The following is a 16,782-nucleotide window of genomic DNA, read 5'->3' on the forward strand; positions in this document are numbered from 1 at the left end:
GTCAAACACCGAAACACCTGTCAAGTGAAACGCGTTCCGAATATTGAAGATATTGTTTGTAGTTTGTACCTAATATTTCATTTAATATTATAACATTGTGGTAAAATATTTTTATATTATATGAATGATGTGATACAAGAATACTGTGTCTCTCTGTAAGATAAATGATGATGAATTATCTAGGTTTTGACGGTTTTGATTGCACGCATCTCAAGTTTTCAAACTTGTTTCAATCACTTGTTGACGTTTGTGTGTATGAAATTAACCAATAGTAAAAGAGATCACATTACCATTGACCAATAGCAGGTCCTAAAATCAACTGTCAAATTGAAGCCTGAAAGAAATTGGAAACACATTTCAAAACATGGTGGCAGCTCAGTGAACAGGGCGAACGTCTTAACTAGTCATTAAAAATATTGAAGCTTATTTAGCAGGAGTGTTTGATACAGTTTGTAAGTACAACTATACATTACGATGATCATTTATAACAAGAATCAGTGTTAATTATCGCGTAAATTCTAGGTAAACACCACATCAATAAGCTTCATACAAAATCAAGGATGACGTCTGAAGAAACCCAGATTTCAGAGGAACTGAAAGGATGTTACGAAAATCTTATTGTAATCGACATAGGCGCAAATCTAACGAACAAAAAGTACGGCCGTGATCTCGATTCTGTTATACAGAGGGCAAAAGACGCAGGTAATAACCACATCATATTTGTTTTCTCATATGTCGACCTAGTATTGCATGTATTACCGCAATGAATAAATAAGTATGCCGTAAGTTAGCATGAATTATATGCTAAGTGGTTGCAATAAATTGGAGGAGAATCTACTTGGTAGTTGCGCGGGTCGGGGTGTCGCAAAAAGGGTCCCATACAAAATTAGGACTTAGAAATTTTTTAACAAAAATCGCCAAAAGTAACATTCGGGATCCGGGGGGATGTGGGAGTATTAGGGTGGGGGGAAACCACGGGTGACCTTAGATGACCTTGGGAGGTCACTGACCTTAAAGTCAAGGTCATGACCTTATTCCCTTATTCTTCACAAATATAGTGTAGGTCAGACACATCAAAGGTCAAGGTCATTGACCTTAAAGGTCAAGGTCACTTGTCCAAAATCAGAAATATTACCATTATATCAACTTTATGCAGTAAACTTTCGATTTCAGTGACCTCAAAGGTCAAGGTCACCAAGATCATTGACCTTAAAGGTCAAGGTGACTTATCCAAAATCAAAAATATTCGCATTATATCAACTTTGTGTAGTAAACCTTCAAAGTCAGTGACCTTTAAAGGTCTTCACCGCCGCCTCTCGGCCCTTCGGGCCTCGATGGTCACAAGTAACCTAACCCACTCGGCTATATGGCAGGGGGCTCGCTTTGCTCGCCCCCTGCCATACAGCCTTCGTAACCTATATCTACAGTGTCGGGGTGCCGCGAATTTCCGTGCTCGCTTCGCTCGCACCCGTGACAAAAGGATACCTGTAAAAAAAAAATACGCGTGGCGGACACCGAGCGTGGACGTGTTTCGCGGAGCTTCATAGAAAAAATTAAAGATATATTTTAAAATTACATAAAACGCATTTTTTTAAATATCTCGAAAACGGTGCGTCGTAGCGCAAAAATAACAAAAAATTGCCCCCTTTTAGATACCCCTAACCCACCTCTTCCGCATATATTAAAATAAAAAAAACTTACTTTTTCAAAGAAAATTGAAAAATTTTTCAAGTCCAGCTTTCATAGTAATTTCTCTCGAAAATCGGCTATGTCCGTGGCTCATACAAAAACGACCAAAATTATTCTAAGTCTCGGACCCTTTTTGCGACACTACGTAGAATCAACTTTTGAAAATTTTACAAGTCCAGCTTCCATAGTAATTTCATTCGAAAATTCGGCTAAGTCGATGGTTCATACAAAAACGACCAAAATTATTCTAAGTCTCGGACCCTTTTTGCGACACTACGTAGAATCAACTTTTGAAAATTTTACAAGTCCAGCTTCCATAGTAATTTCATTCGAAAATTCGGCTAAGTCGATGGTTCATACAAAATTGAAGTGAAATTTTTCTAAGTGTTGGGACCCCTTTTACGACACCCTAACCAGTTGCGCGAGTGCTAGGAAATTGTCAGTAATGTATTTTTTTTAAACTTGTTCCCTTTGGGGACAGGCAAAGGCAAAGCCGTGCAGCCATCGTCTAATGTATTCAATGACAGTAATGCATCAAGAGTTGCTTTTGTTATTTTTTCCATTGGTCCATTTAAAGGACAGGTTAAGATTGTAAGACCATGCTGCCTAATTGAGAGTTGCAAGGTGGATTCAATAAATTATTGTTACAGGTGTCCAAAAAATTATGGTCACGGGAACATCTGTGAAGAACAGTAAAGAAGCCCTAAGGCTGACTCGCCTTTACCCTGGCACTATATATTCTACGGCAGGTATGTCTTACAACATGACATTAACTATTGTTCTGTACGAAGCCTTTGACAATGCCGTAAGTGTGGCCAATTATTGGTCAGCAAAAATTTAGTTTCGATCGCCATCGACTCGCAAAGAAGAAGAACTATTGTTCTAATATTTATCGTAACCCTTTTTCACCTGTATAATTTATGCTGGTAATAACTTAAGTGTTTTTAAATACTAAGTAATTTAAACGTCCACCATCAGTAACTTAGAAGTACTTGAACAAAAAAATTATGTGAATCATTTATTTATTTATTATAGCCTTTTTTCAGACATAGAAGTTACATTTAAGGTTTTTCCTTAATCTACGATCTACAATAACCAATCTCTGTGCCTTTAGGCAAAGGCTTAAAGCAAAGGAATATTATCATAAATATAGGTATTTAAATTAATTTAAAATCATGTAACAAGAGGGCCCTGCGCAGACGACAGACTATCCATGACGCACTTTTTAGTCTGTGAAAATATAACCTATGCAATTATTTTTTTGTGCGCCGGACTTTTGCGCGTCGTGTGCGTTACTGCATATAATTGCATAGGTTATATTTTCACAGACTAAAAAGTGCGTCACGGATAGTCTGTCGTCTGCGCAGGGCCGAGGCCTGATATCTGAGTCAGTTATTTTTTTTTTATTCTTGTCATATTAGAGAAGGGATTTCCTTTAGCGTTGCAAGTTGCTCATAAAAAAACAATTATGAGTAATACATAAGCATAACATGAAATTAATTACTTAAGAACTAGGGTGAAGAGGCTCAAGAGAATGGATGTTTTTGGGCACAAAAAGAAATGGAAGATTGTGACATTGGTTGCTTTACTTCAAACAAACCAATAACAATGCAACAAATCTGATAAAAGTCTTGCGACTGATTGCAGATAAAAAGAACGGGAAAATAAAAAGAGTAATACATAAGCATAACGTAACGTAAACAGCCTATATACGTCCCACTGCTGGGCACAGGCCTCCCCTCAATCAACTGGAGGGGGTATGGAGCATACTCCACCACGCTGCTCCAATGCGGGTTGGTGGAGGTGTAACATAAGCATAACATGAAATTAATTACTTAAGAACTAAAAAAAACAGTAATATAATTTTTTGTGTTATAAATAAAACAACATATTTATAACTCCATGATAAGATTAGATAATTATTACAGGTTAATAAACTTTTAGACATATAACAAAAAAAAACACAACAATAGTGGTAATTTATTTCCATGACTACAGTCAAAATGGTGTATAATACCCTTAAAATAATGTAGCAAAAGAGGTATGGAAGAACTACATTGTGGCAGTGTGTGTGTGTGTGTGTGTGTGTGAGTCTCTTCTTCTAATCCTTATATCCCCTGTTGGGATGTAGGGCTCGAATAACAGATTTCCACTCCTCGCGATCTTTTCTAGCCTCTAAGCTACAGCTCCTATGACATGCCAGAAGATTTCAACTCACCACTAGACTAACTTCTTCACTTGTAGACTTAGTAAATTCGGTATATTTTTTTTGCTTACAAGTTGCTTATGAGACTGAGTTTAAGTCTCATTTCTGGCGGCTTTACGTCACATATGAACTATCCGAGACTTTGAGCGTAGTTTTGTATTTCGGACTCGAGAAGACATTGGACAAGAACAGCTTTTTTCGATTCCCATGTTTTTTTTTTGCATTTACTAGATCGACAAATTAGCTCCAGAAGTCTTCATTCGTTTGTTTACAATTCGTGAATACCACATACCTACTTTCGCGTCCGTGTCCGCTCTTTGGAATGCTTTAATGCCATTTTCCAAATTCTTTTAATATTCTTCTCTATTACAATGCAATACCAACATTCTTTCAGAATTAATTGGTTTCTCATGCTTAAATTGATGAACTGCAGCTAAAATTTGCCAGGGACATAGATTGAGACCTGGGGTAGAACATAGGATAGATTTTAGACCCAAAATTACCCCCTGATGAAAAGGAGGATGCAAAAGAAACACGTGATTCGCGCGATAACAGAATACAACGCGGCGCGGGCGCAGTCGTTGGAGAATAACTATACATAAATTGACGCCAGAATGTTCTATGTCATTTTCAATTTGTGTCCATCTAGAAACACCACGCCTTTAACCTCGACACCCCCGACCGAGAAAATAATATACACACCACTCGTTTTTAAGTTCCATGTATAGCGGGCGACGTCAAAACCACGTCATTTCAATTATCAAATAATCCAAACTGAGAAAATGCTGTTAGAGGTGTTAGAAGCAATTCCTATATTATGAAATTCTGATTACTAAAAAAAGACAGATCTAAAACTAACGAGAAACATTTTCTTTTTAACTTATTTATGAATTTTAATCAAGAAAAACATAATAATAAGTCCGACATTTTATCACGTTTTTCTATGACGTCACAGAGTGCTTTTTCATACAAATTCCGTAGTAATTTCGTGTTTTGACGTTTAGTAAAAGTAACTGATTTGACTAGTTGGATACTAGCCTACTTTATAGCACACAAAAATGTATAAAACAAATATCTTCAGGAGAAACCGGCCTTATTCCTCTGAAGTAATTACTGTAAATAACACCAATTCCCTCAGGAGTACACCCTCACGATGCCAAGTCCATGGTGGAAGAAGACATGTGGACGGAGCTACACCAGACGGCGAGCGCTCCGGAGTGCGTGGCCATCGGCGAGTGTGGACTCAACTTTAGCAAGGACTTCTCCGAGCCCGCAGTGCAGAGGGAAGTTTTTAAACGACAGGTGAGTCAAAGAGGAAGGTCTAGGCGTACATACCACTATCAAATCCAGAATAATATAACATAAGCTCACGACTGCAAGATGAACTAAGTACCCGCACCTCACTGAGGTTTCTGTTAGTGCCTGTTCACACCAGCGATTTGTCCGGCGATTTTACGGCGAGGCGGCCTCTGTGGTCCAGTGGTTGAGCGTTGGACTCACGATCCGGAGGCTCCGGGTTCGAATCCCGGTGGGGACATATCACAAAAATAACTTTGTGATCCCTAGTTTGGTTAGGACATTACTGGCTGATCACCAGATTGTTCGAAAGTAAGATGTTCCGTGCTTCGGAAGGCACGTTAAGCCGTTGGTCCCGGTTAATATTTACTGATTTAAGTGAGTAATCGTTAATGAGCCATATCAGGGGCCTTTGGCGGCTCAATTATAACCCTGATACCAGGGTTGATGAGGCTGGTATTCCACCTCACAACCCACACGATAAGAAGAAGACGGCGAGGCGAGATCGCTGCATGCTCACCGCGTGCCCGTCGCGATTTACTCATCACACCTCGATCTTGCCGTTTTCACAGTCACGGGCTTTCTTCATTCACAAAATGGACTCCGACGAGGAGATACTTCTAGCTGTCTTACTTAGAAGACAATTAAATCGAACACGAAAACAAAAACAGATCCCGCATGGAGTAACCGTTTAGCTGAAAGTGAATATTTTGTGCACACAAATAATGTGTGTTATGTAATTTTCCCGTTTACCGTTCTGCAGTCCTTTAAGTAAATAAAGGACTGCAGAACGGTAAACTAAAAAATAATCGCGGCGAGCGCACGGAAATATCATGGCGATGGATAAATCGTGACGATGTCGCCGCGTGTACGCCGCGATCTCGCCTCGCTATGAAATCGCTGAAAAACCGCCGGACAAATCGCTAATGTGAACAGGCCCTTAGACCATAAATTCTTGCTACACCAAACTGATAAATCCCTGCTTAAAACGAAATTCCTATTATTTTTTTTGACTGATTCATATTTCCGTGCGTAACCATTAGTTACATGCAACTGGAACTACAAAAAACAGTATTTATTACACATTACAATGCATTTATACTGATATCACTAATAAATATTGACTTGGTAGTCTTGGAACAGATTTCGAAGTAACATTTGTAATTCGTTATAGATACATCGTTAATTATTCCCTTCCCGCCTGAATGGCGTAATGAAATAGTGATCATTACCTGCAATACATAGCCTATCTACATACATATAAACATAATATAACAAAGCTTCACGCCTGTATCGCTGAAGGGGTAGGCAGAGGTGCACAGTACACTCACTCCTCGCCAGTTACATAGCTGTTATAAACATTTAAGTCTCATGTTCTTCGCTTCTCTTATCGTGTGGGTTGTGAGGCAGAATTCCAGCCTCATCAACCCTGGTGTCAGGGTTATGATTGAGCCGCCAAAGGCCCCTGACATGACTCACGTAACGATTACTCACTTACATCAGTAAATAGTAACCGGGACCAACGGCTTAACGTGCCTTCCGAAGCACGGATCATCTTACTTTCGGACAATCAGGCGTTCAGCCTGTAATGTCCTAACCAAATTAGGGATAACAAAGTGATTTTTATGATATGTCCCCACCGGGATTCGAACCCGGGGCCTTCGGATCGTGAGTCCAACGCTCGACCACTGGCCCACAGAGACCGTTAGAGACAGTCTCATGTAATAAGCGGAGAGTCGAATTGTGATCAAAGCTGAATTTATACAATAATAATTTAGTATGATTGTATCTACGTTTTTTACGTGTAAAAAGGTGGTTACATCGAAGAGAAGGATAAAGTAAATGCTTTTTTACAGAAAGTATATGACATGTCTTGCTTGATTACACAAATTTTTCCTTTGCGAACGAATGCAAACAAACAATGCTATTTAAAAAATAATAATCTCAAATTTTTATTGTTATTCTATTTTTGTAATTCCTGTGTGTGCAATAATGTATATCTATATGTTATGTGTATAGTATAGCAACTGGTCTCGATTTTCTTTTTTTTTTTCGTTACGTTGTCGCTAACACCCTGTACATAACGTACATATTGAGATGGACATTGGACATAGTATGAGCCACAATGTACGCTGTTCATCGTTTGTTATCATTCAGTCAACTGATCTACTCAATAATATAAATTGGACTAGAGATGTTCTATTTCCGGAGCCCGCATCTTGGATGTCCTTGTCAATGACAGATAGATAAAGTGCAGATTCAAATTCAAAAATATCTTTATTTAGTAGGTAACATAGTTACACTTTGAATCGTCAATTTTTATATAACGAACGTCTCATCCGCCTAAAACTACTGCAGCTTCTCACAACCTGTACAGCCGGGGAAAAGAAGCTGCAAGAAAAACCTCTACAAAACAGACAGGGCTGGTGAACCTTTTTTTCTAACGTATATTTTTAACACCTCCACCAACCCGCAGTGGAGCAGCGTGGTGGAGTATGCGAGTATGCTCCATACCCCCTCCGGTTGATTGAGGGGAGGCCTCTTCCCGGCAGTGGGACATATAAAGGCCGTTTATGTATATTTTTAATAATACTAATTTCTTTATTAAAAATCTATATGATACACTTAATACATAAATTGAACTAAAATAAAATAATCATACAATATAAAGTATTTCCTATGTGCGTCCCGGTGCAAAGAACATGCCACACCTCGGACACTTCATACAAACAACCTCGTTTTACACAGACACTACACATTGACGTTATCGTACACGCGCATCTGTGTGTGTGACGTCTGACGCCATACGATTGATGACGAAACTATGTCCGAAGGGGGTGAGGTAAACCTAGCTCAGCCGCTGGTGGGGAGCTGATAGTTGCCGTTCTATACGTAGTGTTATTCCTTATTCTATGCCCGAAGGAGAAAGAAGCCCAAATACAGTTTAAGTCACATAACTCTGATTTGTCGTATTAATGGGTTCCTCGCGATATTTTCTGTATCATGATCTCTAGCATTATCCCTTTTATCACGGGATCCGCTTACCTAACCTGAAGATTTGACAGGTTCGGTTTATAGCAGAAGCGACTGCCTGTCTGACCTTCCAACCCGCGTAGGGTAAAACCAGCCCAATACAGGTTAGGTCACATCCGAAAATGCATTTCTCGGGAATGTGGGTTTTCTCACAGTATTTTTTCTTTCTTTCACCGCTGAGCACATGAATTCGCGTTCCTGAAAGTCAAGTCTAAATAAAGATTTCCAAAAAGCGTTTGAGTCATTCCAGATCTCCAGATTGTCCAAGGAAATTAGATTATTTCCAGTTGAGTTGACTCACGATCTTATTCGTGTCTGGCGTTGGGACGTGACCTCTTTGTGTTATTGTCGGACTTTATCAATTCGACTTTTTTTGTTGGTAGTCTGTAAATACGTATTCTTTTACCTTGGAAATTGATGGAGAAAAAAATAATACTACGTATAGAACGGTAACTCTCCGCCCCGTATAAGGCCGGGTTTCCACTGACGCGGAGATGGGCGGAGAAAAGCGGAGATATGCGGATTTGACCAATCACAGCGTTCGAGAGAGCGAAAAACGAATACGCTCTGTCACTCTCTCCCTCACGGTGATTAGTCGATTCCTGCACATCTCCCCTCATCTCCGCACAGCTCCGAGTCAATGGAAACGCAGCTTAAATTCATAAGAGAAGGCGCGCGTGATTTCTCTGTCTCACTCGCACTTACGTGTTAGGCGGAAACAATGAGATTTCTGTATGGAGAGTCCTGGTTGTGGTACCGGCCTGCTGGCTCTGGATTCCCGGCTCTTTCAGCCCTTCTAACATGCACAACGTGATAAAATTATCGCTAGAGTCGATAAGTTTTGTCGAAATCGATAGGTACCTAAGTTTGTCATTTTCCTTAACATGCGTGTCACGCTCGATTAAATTACCGTCACGATAAACGTTTATCACGTGTAAAATAAATATTTTTTTGAATTTGGCAACATGCATACTTTTCGTGTTGAATCCTTTGTCAAATTCACGTCAATTACAGCGAAAAGACTAAGCTAAGCTCATTTTTTCACATTAAAGGGTTAAAAGTATGAACATATTACGTAGATGTGGCAAAAGTCCACAGAATCTGATAAAAATATGGTGCCATGTTAGCGTTCTTCGATTATTTATCACGTTGTGGTATTTTGACACAAGGACATGACTTTTTGGTTTAGCATGTTAGCACCAATCGACAGAACGACACATATCGTCAAAATCGATAAAATGACCGTGACAACATTTTATCACGTTGCATATTAGGCCGGCTTAGCATAAAATGAGATTTAAAAACCGAATGTACGATAAGTTGCAAAAGTCCAATCAGTTTCTTAGTAATAAATTAACTGGTTGCACTTAAGACCTCCTGGCTACATATCGTTTCTGTAATAGACCAAAAACACCTACAAAAACAAATTTTATAATTATGACAACTAATGGTTCATAATTTCACCACTGTTTACAAATAATTCGCTGGGCTCAGTGACTGAAGTTTTGCTCTTTGAGTGTACAAGCGCATGCGCGATACATGGTAAAATATGCATAGTTCTAAATACACGTTACACAATGGATACTTTCAATTCCACTTATCAAAACAGTCTAATTAAAAAACCAGTCTACAATCAATTGCTCAATGACAATACATCGCTCGATATACAAACATTAATTGGGCTTCAAAACAACCTCGATCGATCTATTGACGAGTTTGTCAATATACATTTATAATGGAACAATGGGACAAGGCACAGACATATTTTTTCTAATGACTAAAGTAAGGCCAACCAGACGAGATAAAGAATGTAAACAAAGTTTCAGGGGTTCAAAACATTTTTATTTGAATAAATTAGCATAAAGTTCGAATTTTAATCGCTGTCGTCTGTACTAGACAAAGATGATTCGTCGGAAGAGTCCGAGTCAGCTGTGTTTATGATAAAACTATCTATCGTATTATCAATCATGTTGTAAATACTTTCAAAACACATACACATAGCCAATATCCATGCTATTAGCCATGGTATAAGAAAACTAGGTATGCTCAAAAGTGACAGCTAACATTTCAAGGTTAGCCTAGCTGACGTCATCCCGCCCTGTGTTGCCATTTCATAAAAAATAAATTACCCACGACCAATGTTTTTTAGTTTATTTTGCAAGGCAATTTCGGACTTTTAGTAAAAGATTTACTTATAGTTTATTTTTTTATTTTTATATACCTATGTGACAAGTAATAGTAATTTTCAATAATAAAATTTACGTCATTGGGATGTTGGAAATACCAATTTAATGGTAACACTTACGTCCTCAAACGGCTAGCAACGACGGTTTTTCATAGGATTGAGCATACCGGGATTTGTTATTAAGGGGACACTGTGAAAAACGGGATAAAGGGAGATGGTGTTTCCAGGATTTGTCCGGTTAATGACAATAGGCTCGCTCCTACATGGGGTTCACAAATAGCTGGCGAAGAGTAGTATACACCTTTGCCTGCCCCTTCATAAGGGCATGATGTTATATTAAGTTGATTTTTATTATTATTATTAGTCTGTATGACCCCACTGCTGGGCAAAGGCCTCCCCCATGTCTTTCCAAGTATTCCGGTTCTGTGCGAGCTCTATCCAGTCTTTTCGATAACGTCGAGATGATCGCGCCATCGTTTCCGGGGTCTACCACGTCTACGGTGTCCGTCCTGTGGTACCCAGTGCGTGATGATCTTTGCCCATCGTTCCGGATGCATGCGGCACACGTGTCCAGCCCAGTCCCATTTTAGCCTGAGTTTAAGTTGATTTTTAATAAACCTAAAATCTGTTTCTATCGTGTGGTTTTGAGGTGGACTACCAACCTCATCAACCCTGGCGTCAGGGTTACTATTGAGCCGCCAAAGGCCCCTGACATGGCTCATGTAATGACGACTACTTACTTATATCAGTAAGTAGTAACCGGGACCAACGGCTTAACGTGCCTTCCGAAGCACGGAAAGCTAAAATTCTAACCATTTATTCCCATAACAATTATCTTCAGGTGGAAATGGCGTGCGAGCTCCGGAAGCCACTGTTCGTCCACGAGAAGGAGGCTCAGGAGGAAGTCATCAAGATCTTAGACGAGGCGGGGACAAGATTACCAGCCGTGGTGATACACTCGTTCACTGGCTCCGTGCAGCAGGGGCTCTTATACCTCGAGCGCGGGTACTACCTAGCCATCACCGGGTACATCTGCAAGGTGGGTAATTTGATACAGAAGATTTTTCATCAACTTGGCCTTCATCACACCCCGGACGCTTCATACAAACAACCTCGTTTAACACAGACACCACACATTGACATTATCAACACGTCAATTATCCGTCCTTCTCCTTTTCGGCGGATTAGAAAGTGACGGCTATACATAACATCATAAACTGCCTATATACGTCCCACTGCTGGGCACAGGCCTCCCCTCAATCAACCGGAGGGGGTATGGAGCATACTCCACCACGCTGCTCCACTGCGGGTTGGTGGAGGTGTTTTTACGGCTAATAGCCGGGACCAACGGCTTAACGTGCCCTCCGAAGCACGGAATCATCTTACTTTTTCGGACAATCAGGTGATTCAACGGGTATAACTTAAACTAAAATTAGGAGGTGTCTGCAGGAATCGGGGCCAATACAATACAAAAACGCTTTATTGCACATAGAAACACAACACTAAATACAATTGCAAAAGTGACATAAGAAGCACAATCGGCGGCGGTTACAGCGAAGCTAAGCTTGCTTAAATCTAATTTCACAAAGAAAAATGTGATAATAACAAAATGATGAATGCGTCTAAGAATGTATCAGACTTGTGCAATTTATGTACTTAATAAATGATATGGAAAAGATTAAAGAAAAGGTTAACGTCGTGTCTTATAGGGAAGTCAAGGAATTGGCCTTTGATAGACTGGAATGGAAAATGCTACACCGACAAGAGCGTGGCTCTTAAATTGATGATGATGAAATGATATGGTTCTCCCCAGGACAAGTCGGACGGCGGTATCCGGCGGCTGCTGTCGGAGCGGCTGGTCCCGCTGGACAAGCTGCTGGTGGAGACTGACTCGCCGTTCATGTACCCCAACATGCGCGCCTCCAAGCTGCCGCTGCACGTCAAGGATTCCCTGACTGAGAGGTAGGGCTTGCCAATTTCAGTAGAATCATCATCTTCATCACCAGCCCATTAACGTCCCCACTGCTGGGGCACGGGCCTTCCCTATGGATGAATAGGGAGATCGGGCCTTAGACCACCACGCGGGCCCAGTGCGGATTGATGGTTATTAACGACTGCTAATGCAGCCGGGACCAACGGCTTAACGTGCCTTCCGAAGCACGGAGGAGCTCGAGATGAAAACTTTATTTTTTGTGGTCACCCATCCTATGACCGGCCTTTGCGAAAGTTGCTTAACTTCAACAATCGCAGACCGAGCGCGTTTACCGCTGCGCCACCGAGCTCCTCCCTCAGTAGAATATCGGAATAAATACTTAGTGTTAAAACACTAAATACAAATAACACCAAAACACTAATATTAAACACTAATACTTAGTGTGGGTGTGTGTGTGTGATAGCTTCTTTTCCCCGGCTATACAGGTTGTGAGAAGCTGCAGTAGTTTTAGGCGGATGATTTATGCGGATGAGACGTTCGTTATGTAAAAATTGACGATTCAAAGTGTAACTATGTTACCTACTGAATAAAGATATTTTTGAATTTGAATTTGATATTCGAACACAAATAAAAATATAAATGTATAAATAAATATAAAGTGTGTATCCAAATGTCACAGAGACTGGCTCCACGATAGCGGCAAGGCTTTAACGTGTATTTTTTTTATATGTAGTTGGTAAAATAATAATAAATAGCTAGATACTCTACTAACTGAGTTGTTCTTCTGTAACGCACACTTAGAAATGCAGTTTTATGACTTAGACATTCGGTCAGAAATACTTAGAAATTCAGGGAAATTACTTAGAAATTAAAAATTATGCGAAATGACTCAGTAATTCGATAAAAAGACAAAATAACTAGTGAAATAAATTAGAAAACTTTACCCAACCCACCCCAATTTCAGGTCGATGAACTTCGTCAACCGCTACTGCACGTTCCAACGAAACGAGCCGTGCGCGCTGCCGGCGGTGGTTGAGCTGATCGCGGGCTTCCTGGGGCAGAGCCCCGAGGACGTCGCGCTCGCCACTGCCTTCAACGCGCTCAAGATCTTCGGGCTGAGCCAGTAGTAGTAGAATGCCGCTCATGGGTAATTAAACCACTTCTATTGGTTCGCTACGGCTACTGTTCACAGGAATGGTTTAGGCGCAGATTGTAAAAATGAGTTTGATTTTTGTTCTTGCCTGACAAACTTTTGGTGACGTATAGTGCTTATAAATTATAAAGAAAAGGCGCTAGACCGTCGCATGCGTTTTCTATTTCTTATAATATGATGATGATTTTATTTGACTTTTTTTTTCAGAATTGTGTCTGGAAAGCCGGGTTTTAAGATATTATTGTAATTTTCAGCTCTTGTTATAGATAACAAGGGTAAAAAAATGCAATATTAAGACCCTGCTTGCCTAATGTCGCTAAAGATTTTCAAAATGACAATTTATAGGAAATAAATTTATTTCAAAAATATCATCGGAATTTAACAAGTGAGAATCTTATCAGATGTAACAAGAATGTCACGATAAACGAATCTGCGCCTGAATATCTATTTCTGAGGTAAAAATATTTACAAAGAATCGAAAATTATATTATAATGATACCTTATATAAAAGTTAATATGTTGTGCCTTGTCGATTACAATATGACATTAACATCAATTGAAATCTGTATTTATATTAGAAATGAAAAGATTTTCATATTTACTAAAGTATAAATTACATTTATAATTATAATTTATGCGAAACAATATTTACAATAATAATTTATGTACATTTTAGGCTGATTGCAGACGATTTGATATATTACAATATTATAAAAAAACAGATCGTAATGCGGCCTTAAAAAAGTATATATAAATGTATAATATAAGTATATATACAATGATGATATAAATGCAAGTTTCTTCAGACGTCATCGCGATATATCGGTAACCAAACTCGAACTTTGAAAATACTCAAAATTTTTGCATTTCTATACCACGAACATGTCGCGTGACATGGTAGCAGAGGCTAATTCGTCTTTAGGATGTCCCTATAAATTTTATTTTAAAGTGTGTTACTCTTTGTAATGTATGAAAAATCTGGCACATTTCATAGGGATAGTTGTAAGACTTTTACTAACATTCGATTTCTTGCCATCGACTTGACTGCTTATAACAAAATTATGTGGAAATGCTTATATTTACGTCCTTATCGGGTAGACAAATTGGCACATTCCTTACCATATTTTTCGTTTAAGCAGTCATTTGACTTAGTAATTTTACGTCGCCTCTAATCGTAGATTTATTTGTATACGAATACCAAAATAGACTAACTGTATACGTGAATAATTTCGAAAAATGAACTCCGCAAGTATTTTTAGATTTTTTATTGTGGGTTGTACACGGCCGATTTTATCGGCGGGCATTTTTCAGAGAAAAAGATTATAATACATGCATTTCGCATTAACATTTTCTCACCGAGTTCAAAGTCAAACAACGACATGAATTATTAACTAAAATAATGCACATTGTGTACTAAAAATCGGCCGGTTAAATTGGTGTGTGTACGCCTTAAGCGTACCTGAAACTTGGACGCATATGCCATTAACTTTAAAGTGGGTACGAGCATAATATGACGCAATATTTTCGTGTATTTTTAATGACATTATTTAATGATTTATGATTGTGGCTTTTTATGTTATTTGTGTAGTTATGTGTTGCACACGTCTTTATGTTTACTGATGAATATGGTGGCAATAGTCGGCAGCTGTTAGTCAGAATGATCTCATACCAACCACTGTACTGTGCTTATGTCTATACAATCGTACTGATACTTATGTAGCTTTGTTTAAATGCTTTCTATTATCCGATTGTGCACGATATTGAGGTTAAAGAATTTAAATCCATCTTAGTTGCTTCACGATCGCATTGAGATAAATGATTTTATCGCAACTAATTCCGTTCTATGAACATTTTTTGCAATTGGTTGCCATTGACTGGCCTTTGTGTCTGGCATTCAATCGGATAATAATGAAAAGACAAAAGCATATTACTATATTATATTTGCGTTAAAATATTGCCAATGATAGGTAAAGCCTAGGGCATGTTGATAATATTATCCAGAAATTGTTACAGATATTAAGTAGGTTAACAATTCCCTGTGAAGTTGTTTAGTGTATTTCTAGCCTAAGAAACCGTTAATTCTGTTAATACCTGTTGCCACTATATTATGGTCTATTATTGCACGGTGTCAGGTTTAGTACTTCGCTCTATTCAGAGCAATCCTAATCGAATTAAATTTATTTTTCATTCGAATATATACTGTAAATAGTTTATAGATGTTCTTATATTTAATAAACGTTGATTTAATGCTGTAGTCACAACGAAATCAAAGACTGCAAGTATTAAAAATGTGGAATTTGACATGTTAAATTAATTATGTTTTTGTAACGATATTTTTTACGTATTTAATCGTTTTACGCGTCGATAAATAGGCGCGGGATGATAACAGCCAATCACAGCGGAAGAATCTGAATCGTAGAAAATTCCGTTTTCTGATTGGTTGATGTAATTACCCGCGTTAATTTAGTTTTGACGCGAATTAATAATAAGAGTAATGTTATTGATTCCTTTATTTTTTGACAATCACTTTGTTGTAGATACGTAAGGAGCTTATAAAGATTTCACATACAAGGTGTACTGGGAAATAGTTGTGGAAGATGGCACAATTATGTTTATATTGAAAAATGTTTACGTGATAATGTTAAAATTTTTCATTAGGGTTGAACCTGGCAACACCTCATTGCACTTTCCTATGCTTCTATTCTTTTGTTTTTCCGCTATCCCCTTGGCGATTCTGCCGCGGGCGGTAGCTCTCTTTCGCTCTAGCAAATGATGGGTCTGAGTAACAGAAAAGGATAGGAGTATAGGAACGTGTGATGAAATGGTGACAAATGTGGTTTGCCCGTTATTCCCCAGTGACTTTGTATGGGCTCGCCTCGGGCGTCGTAATGTAGTGCCTTCGACAAAACGTCCTTTTGTGATACAATATTTTCTTAGATTGTACAGATTATTTCTTTCAATATACAAATAAATATTTAATTTGTGTTTTATTTAGTGTTATACCCTGTAGTGCCGGCTAAGTGCGAGTCGGACTCGCGTACGACATGACTTATTTGGATTCACATATTAGTACCAATCGACAAACCAGTAATTCCTGGAAATTGGTGCAAATTTTATTCCACCTGGGGGCAGCAATCCATATGGTGGCGACTGGGAATAACTGGACAAAACTAGACAATTATATTGTCAGAATCGATAAAATTACAGTGACAACGTTTTATCACGTTGTGGATGTTAGCCCTATATGACAGAGATATAGTAATATATGTATGTATATATATTAGTTC

The 16,782-nt window shown here is 38.8% G+C and overlaps 1 protein-coding gene across 1 annotated transcript; it reads left to right on the forward strand.

Moving 5' to 3' along the window:
* The first annotated feature begins 351 nt into the window (after positions 1-351).
* Positions 352-16,474, forward strand: LOC126375308 (3'-5' ssDNA/RNA exonuclease TatD). Its single transcript, XM_050022249.1, has 7 exons — positions 352-452; positions 523-702; positions 2,340-2,438; positions 5,034-5,197; positions 11,251-11,448; positions 12,223-12,371; positions 13,307-16,474. Exons 2-7 carry the CDS (start codon positions 561-563, stop codon positions 13,467-13,469), a joined length of 915 nt encoding a protein of 304 aa, XP_049878206.1. The 5' UTR covers positions 352-452; positions 523-560; the 3' UTR covers positions 13,470-16,474.
* The last annotated feature ends 308 nt before the right edge of the window (positions 16,475-16,782 follow it).

This window comes from Pectinophora gossypiella, chromosome 18 (assembly GCF_024362695.1).
Source record: "Pectinophora gossypiella chromosome 18, ilPecGoss1.1, whole genome shotgun sequence".
NCBI classification, from domain to species: Eukaryota; Metazoa; Arthropoda; class Insecta; order Lepidoptera; family Gelechiidae; genus Pectinophora; species Pectinophora gossypiella.

Excerpts from the sequence above, each read along its gene's own strand:
- LOC126375308 (XM_050022249.1), top strand. The coding sequence starts at position 561 with ATGACGTCTGAAGAAACCCAGATTTCAGAGGAACTGAAAGGATGTTAC. Across the intron at positions 703-2,339 it reads ACAGAGGGCAAAAGACGCAG|GTGTCCAAAAAATTATGGTC; the intron begins GTAATAACCACA and ends TTATTGTTACAG. Across the intron at positions 12,372-13,306 it reads AAGGATTCCCTGACTGAGAG|GTCGATGAACTTCGTCAACC; the intron begins GTAGGGCTTGCC and ends CCCCAATTTCAG.